Source organism: Cajanus cajan, chromosome 8 (genome assembly GCF_000230855.2).
Source record: "Cajanus cajan strain Asha chromosome 8, NIPB_CcT2T_4, whole genome shotgun sequence".
NCBI classification, from domain to species: domain Eukaryota; kingdom Viridiplantae; phylum Streptophyta; class Magnoliopsida; order Fabales; family Fabaceae; genus Cajanus; species Cajanus cajan.
In genome coordinates this window covers 55,715,229-55,722,793 of record NC_138524.1, presented here as the reverse complement: position 1 = coordinate 55,722,793, position 7,565 = coordinate 55,715,229, and the positions used below count along the sequence as shown (strand labels likewise).

Genomic DNA, 7,565 nt, shown 5'->3' with positions numbered 1-7,565 from the left:
GGAGGAGAGAGAGAGAAAAAATTCGAGCTCTAAAGAGTATTGGACGAAATTTTTCTGGGGCCTTGAGAAATGAGCCCAGGCAATCTATTTATAGACTTCAGAAATGGTCCAGAACGGCCCGTTCCAAAATCGGAACGGCCCGTTCCAAAATCGGAACGGCCCGTTCTGGATATAGCCGTTACGCGTAAATTTAGAACCTGGAACGGCCCGTTCTAACTTCGGAACGGGCCGTTCTAAAATTGAAACTTCCCGTTCTAAATTTAGAACGTCCGGTTCCAGATTAGGAATTTTGGTCTTTTTTTGACTTGGAACGGCCCGTTCCCACTTTGGAACGGCCCGTTCTCAATTAAAGCTGTTGTTTTTTTTTTGTAACTTGGAACGGCCCGTTCCGAATTTGGAACGGCCCGTTCTGGGCTACTTAAATTTTATTTTTTTTGGCTTCAAATTTCTTTGTTGTCACCTTCATACTTTGAGAGCTCATCCTCTTCATAGTAGATGTCAATTTCATTATTTTTGTGAGTCCGGATAAAATTGATTATTCACAGTTGCCCCTCTTTATTTATTTCTTATTAAATAATCTAAATAAGGTAATTTAGATTATTTGTGATAAGAGAGAAAATAAAGATGTGAATTAATTTTGTCCGGCTACCCAAGACATAGCTCCTATTGTTGATGGAGTAAGTTCTTGAAAGATTCAATGCTTTTGCTTGAACAATCCAATGCTAGAATGTTGTGTTGGGATCATCAAGTGCTAGTGCTGGATCAACCGAGTGTTAATGTTGAATGCTTGTGCTTGATCAATCGAATGCCAATGTTTGATGGAGTGGTCGAATGCTTGTGCTGGATCGACCGAATGCTTATGCTAAAATGGTTGAATGCTTGTGTTTGATCAACCGAATGCCAATGTTTGATGGAGTGATCGAATGCTTGTGCTGGATCGACCGAATGCTTATGCTGAAGTAGTTGAATGCTTGTGCTTGATCAACCGAGTATTTGTGCTTGATGGAGTGGTCAAAATGCTTGTGCTGTATCGACCGAATGCTTGTGCTGAAATGGTTGAATGCTTGTGCTTGATCAACCGAATATTAATGCTAAATGGTTGTGATGGAGTGGTCGAATGCTTGTGCTGTATCGACTGAATGTTGGTGCCAATTCAATCAAATGCTGGTGCTGGATTAATTGAATGTTGATGAACTGAATGCTAATACTGGAGTGGTCGAATGCTTGTGCTGTATCGACCAAATGCTGGTGCCAATTCAATCAAATGCTGGTGCTGGATTGATTGAATGTTGATATTAGATCGACCAAATGCTTATGTTGGATTAGTCGATGGGTCGCGCCAGGTAAATACTGGGCTTATAGAAAGAAAATTTTAACTTGTGTCAGGTAAGTACTGGACTTATACAAAAGAAATTGTAACTTGTGCCAGGTAAGTACTGGACTTATACAAAAGAAAAATGTAACTTGTCCCAGGTAGATACTGGGCTTAATAAGAAAAATATAACTGGTTCTAGGCAGATACTGGGCTTTAAAAAGAAAAATGTAATTGGTGCCAGGCAGATACTGGGCTTTAAAAAGAAAAATGTAATTGGTGTCAGGCAGATACTGGGCTTTAAAAAGAAAAATGTAACTGGTGCCAGGCAGATACTAGGCTTTAAAAGAAAAATATAACTGGTGCCAGGCAGATACTGGGCTTTAAAAAGAAAAATATAATTGGTGTCAGACAGATACTGGGCTTAAAAAGAAAAATATAACTTATGCCAGTTAAGTACTGGATTTATACAAAAGAAAAATGCAACTTGTGCCAGGTAGATACTGGGCTTTAAAAGAAAAATGTAATTTGGTGCCAGGCAGATACTGGGATTTAAAAGAAAAATGTAATTGGTGCCAGGCAGATACTGGGCTTAAAAAGAAATTGTAACTTGTGTCAGGTAAGTACTGGACTTATACAAAAGAAAAATGCAACTTGTGCCAGGTAGATACTGGGCTTAAATAGAAAGTCAAATGTGAAGTAGGTGCTTAGTCTAAAAACTCTACGTCATAAGTTCTAGGAAGCAAGAGATGCAAATGAAATGTGATGTGATGCAAAAAGCATGTTATGAGACACATCTTTCAAGACTTAAACTTTTGTTTATTTTCGTTTTTGTTTTTGCTTTTGCTTTATTTTTCAGAAATTCCTCATCGTGACACACAGTCAAGGATCATGGATGAGTGAGGTCTTTGGATACTTTCGTCTTGAATGATAGTTGGCTACTTCCTGTGGGTTACCCTTAAGCTGTTGTAAACACTTATGAGTTGAAACAACATTATCCTGTTGGTTGCGCTTTGTAACATTTATCAAGAAATTATCAAGCATACTGTGGCTTTTAAAACTCATAAAAATAATTTGTAATGCCTTGAATTTTCCTTTTTTAGATGTAACATGCATTTCCTTTCAGTATATTATCATAAAATGCAAAAAGAATTGGCAACAAAGAGGTAGGATAATCTTATTTAAGAGAGTAAGAATGTGTTTATAAAGGAAGTCATTGTATGACAAGAATGGAAAATAAGTACAATGGTAGCAATAGGAGGTAATTGTTATGTGAGTGACACTTTCCAGATGAACAATGCTAGTGCTGTAGTTCAAAAATCTTGATTGCTCGCCAATAAACTTTAGAGGATAATTCAATGCGTTTTGCCCCAGTTTTCAGCTCTGCCATGGCTTGCCCCAATTGATACCTCAAAAATTGGCATGATACTTATCTGCTAGATTGCTTTTTTGGGTTTTCAACCTAGCATGTCGCTCTGAATTTGCTTAGATCGCTTTTTCAGGTTTTCAATCTAACCAGCTCTTTTTTTTTGTGTTTTTTTTTTACCCTAATTTTTGCCTAGATCGCCCTTTCGGGTTTTCAATCTAGCGAGCTTCCCCCTTTTTTTTTGTTGACCCTAATTTTTGCCTAGATTGCTCTTTCGAGTTTTCAATCTAGCGGGCCGCTCTAACTTTTGCCTAGATTGCCCTTTCGGGTTTTCAATCTAGCGAACATTTTTTCTTTTGTATAAATGGCCATGAAAAATTGCATTCAACCTTTCTCCTCAATGAGATTTAGTTGATCCAAACGGGTTTGGACCCATTCTGCTTCTTCTAATTTGGCTTCCGTCAATACTCTTAAAGATGAAATTTCAACCTCGATTGGAAGGACTGCTTCCATTCCATAAACTAAGGAAAATGGGGTTGTCCTAGTTGATGATCCTCTAGATATTCTTGTTTGCTGCTCATGTAAAGCAAATGGAAGCATCTCATCCCAATCTTTGTATGTCACCACCATTTTCTGAATGATCTTCTCGATGTTCTTGTTTGCTGCTTCAACTACCTCGTTCATCTTTAGGCGGTATGGGGAAGAGTTATGGTGCTGAATTTTGAAGTCAACACATAATTCTGTCATCATCTTGTTGTTCAAGTTGGTTATATTAATAGTGATGATTCTGCTTGGCACACCGTAACGAAAAATTAATTCCCTTTTGATGAACTTTACAACCACATTTCAAGTCACATGGGCATATGAAGCGGCTTCAACCCATTTGGTGAAATAGTCAATAGCAACCAGAATGAAGCGATGTCCATTTGACACTTTTGACTCAATAGGGCCAATAAAATCCATTCCCCACATTGAAAATGTCCAAGGTGGTGAGAAAACATTAAGAAAATTTGGTAAAGCTTTGATGTTATCAGCATACATCTAGTATTTAGAGCAATCATTTTCCATTTCCTCACAAGTCTGATTAACTGCACAATCAAAATTATCTGATGCAACACTAGCATTATCATTTTCAAGCGCATTTTTTCGCATTCTTTAAAGTTAGGATAAGATTGATAAAAAGATTAAGGAGAAAGGAAGAGGTAAGAGGTGAAAGAAGAATGAATGCATTTTATTTAATATTTAAAAAGAAATACATGAGCCCTTATTTAAAGAAATAAATCTTAAAGCCTTGGGCAGAGCAATAAGACTGACATTACAAGAAAATTACTTAAAATTTGAATTAAAAACCAACAGGCAGCTTGACAATCTCCTAATTGTTAAGTTCCACGTTCAGTGGACAAGCGTGAACCAGACTAGCATGTTCATTCTCGCAAGAGTCTTGCTCAACAATAGCTATTGAGTTTGGAAACTCAAACCCATCACACCAAAAGCTTTCTCACAGATCACTGAGAGGGACCCCATCTACTCTCCTCAATAGAATTAACTGTCGGCCCTCCATGACCTGGTAGAGGGTTATTCCCAATGTTAGGATTGTCCTCTTTAAAGTTTAACCACCCAGCCTTAGTCAAACTTTGTACCTTGGTTTTTAGTGCCCTGCAATTTTCAATGGAGTGACCAATAGCTCCTACATGATAATCACATTTGGCATTAACGTCGTATCCCCTAGGATATGGTGGTTCTATGGGCGTCATCGGGCAACGTACTACTAGTGAATTTTGTAGTAGGAGAGGGAACAACTCAGTATAGGACATAGGGATAGGGTCAAACTCAATTGGTTTCCGATCTTGGGTATTTTGTGACCTCACATGGTTAGAATTTTGGTTCCATGGCTGGGTAAATTGAGATGGTCGTGCGGTAGGTATTGTGGGTGAAGCTTGCAGAGCTTAATGGATAGGTTGTTGAGGATGTGGTGAGACGGCAGTGATATTTGGGTAGACCATGTGAGGGGTATAGAAATAAGGAGGTTGGTTGTTAGGTGACCTAGGGGAGTTGAATGTCACTGCATTTCTATCTCATTCTTTTTTCTTTCCTGCACCATTTGAAAATTTTCTTGAACCAGCTATTTCAATAGAGTTAACCGCAATCTTCCCACTCCTCATGCCATTCTCAATCCTTTCCCCGATGATGACTATATCAGAGAAATTTGATAAAATATTCCCAATCATTTTATCATAGAACGGTGCTTGTAAAGTATCAATGAACAGGGCTACTGCTTCTCTATCAGACAAAGGAGGTTCCACTTGTGCTGCCACTTCTCTCCATCTCTGAGCATATTCCTTAAACGTTTCACCATCTTTTTTAGACATGTTACGTAGTTCAAACCTATCTGGAACCATGTCAAGATTATACTTATATTGTTTAAGGAAAGCATCAGCTAAATCCTTCCAGGAGCGGATATAGGCCCGTTCAAGATACATATACCAATTTAAAGCTGCCCCAGTTAAAGAATCCTGAAAACAATGAATAAGCAACTTATCATTGCGAGCATACGCTGCCATCTTTTTGCAGTACATGGTCATGTGATTCTTTGGACAACTTGTTCCTTTATATTTATCAAATTCAGGAACTTTGAACTTTGGGGGGAACTCTATGTCTGGAACCAAACAAAGAATGACAGCTTCACCGATATCATAGCTACCTCCTTCCACAACCTTTAGCCTCTCTTCTAGCATTTGTAACTTTTCTCTAGACTGAACATGCTCAATTCCTGAGGTTGGTTGATATCCCCCAGAAGTTTGGTGAGGATTCCTTTGGTTGGTGAAATTAGAATTTTGGGCTTGGTAGGGAACTTGATGTTTGTAAGAGGTGGCATTCATGGGTGGAACCTCATGTTGGGTTGGTGACATTTGTTTAGGCGGCTGGTTCACCAATGGTTGGTGCTTATCTGGAGGATCCATGATTGTTGGAGGTGTGTAGTTGGGCAGAAGGCCATATTGTGGCCATTGGACCTCTGGAGGGTCAACATGTTGGTCGGGATTGTTAAGATGTAGAGTTAATGGTTGTGCTGGGGCTGGGGTAAAGCCAGGTGGATACGCAGGAGAGGTTGATGATTCTCCTCTAGCTACTGGAGGGGTCCCTTCCATGTTTTTCACTTGTATAGATTGCAACATCTCTATAATTTGGGCCATTTGTTCCTTCAGTTGATTGATATCATTTCTCATTTCTTCGTTGCATTCCTCCATCTCATCCATGATCTTGGCCTGAGAGCGTGTTCTATAACGATGCCGAGGAAACACTTTGTTTTTTTTGCTTTATTACTTTCAAAATACAAAGTAAATTTTTGTGAGTATAAAAGAAAAAAGAAGACACAAATTATTATTATTATTATTATTATTATTTATTATTATTATTTATTTAATTTTTTTGAAAATATTGGTTTTGTATTCAAATTAAAGAGTGATTCCCCATATTTTAACGCTAGAGGCAAAATCTCTTAGGTTATACAACGGTTGACACTTATTTCAAGGGAGCATTCACTCCTCAATGGATAAGGTCATCTTACTAGCAATGCAGCAGTACGAACCACATTTTCAAACAAGGATCAATCATTTCAAGATCAAAATGTGATTAACAATCACTCAAGGGAGAATTCTCTCCTCAATAAATGATGTCTAAAACAAGTTATCAAGTCAAATGTGCTATTATTTTAGCAGATCTTACCTACCCTTTGGAGATCATTTTTTTAGCACATTTATCCTAATACTTTTGCTTAACACTGATGCATTGCTCGTATGATTTTGAATCCCCTCCATATTGAATACTATCAATTATTTTAAGGTTTAAAAGAAGAAAAAAAATGAGATGAAGACTTAATTAAATGAAAAGAAGAAAAAAAATGAGACAAAGACTTAATTAAAATGCGACTTACTATGCCCCTAATATGCATGTATGCATGACTTTTTATCATCTATCCTTTATCTATTAAAAAATTTATTTTAGGCAAGAAAAACAACCTAAAAAATTGATATTGGATATAAATTTATGATGCATGAATGTATAACATATTTTTTTTTTGTTAGTATGAACATATATCAAAAGAGGGATAGAGAGTAGTGCGATGTGACCTATTACGGTAAACCTAGGGAAGGAAAATTTCTAAGGTTAACACCCTACTTTGGAAGGTCATTAAGTCCACCTATTAGTGCATGGTTTTGTGACTTAATTAAAATGCGACTTACTATGCCCCTAATATGTATGTATGCATGACTTTTTATCATCTATCCTTTATCTATTAAAAAATTTATTTTAGGCAAGAAAAACAACCTAAAAAATTGATATTGGATATAAATTTATGATGCATGAATGTATAACATATTTTTTTTTTGTTAGTATGAACATATATCAAAAGAGGGATAGAGAGTAGTGCGATGTGACCTATTACGGTAAACCTAGGGAAGGAAAATTTCTAAGGTTAACACCCTACTTTGGAAGGTCATTAAGTCCACCTATTAGTGCATGGTTTTGTGACTTAATTAAAATGCGACTTACTATGCCCCTAATATGCATGTATGCATGACTTTTTATCATCTATCCTTTATCTATTAAAAAATTTATTTTAGGCAAGAAAAACAACCTAAAAAATTGATATTGGATATAAATTTATGATGCATGAATGTATAACATATTTTTTTTTTGTTAGTATGAACATATATCAAAAGAGGGATAGAGAGTAGTGCGATGTGACCTATTACGGTAAACCTAGGGAAGGAAAATTTCTAAGGTTAACACCCTACTTTGGAAGGTCATTAAGTCCACCTATTAGTGCATGGTTTTGTGGGTGGATCTAAAAACTTCTCAAGATTTATTAGTCCCCAGGTTGCCCTT

The 7,565-nt window shown here is 37.0% G+C and overlaps 1 protein-coding gene across 1 annotated transcript; it reads right to left on the bottom strand.

The window, feature by feature from the left end:
* Nucleotides 1-3,062: 3,062 nt before the first annotated feature.
* LOC145950572 (uncharacterized) lies at nt 3,063-3,719 on the bottom strand. The gene is made up of 2 exons (XM_083061671.1): nt 3,534-3,719; nt 3,063-3,392 (listed from the first exon to the last, which is right to left on the bottom strand). Exons 1-2 carry the CDS (start codon nt 3,717-3,719, stop codon nt 3,063-3,065), a joined length of 516 nt encoding a protein of 171 aa, XP_082917797.1.
* Between the last annotated feature and the right edge of the window lie 3,846 nt (nt 3,720-7,565).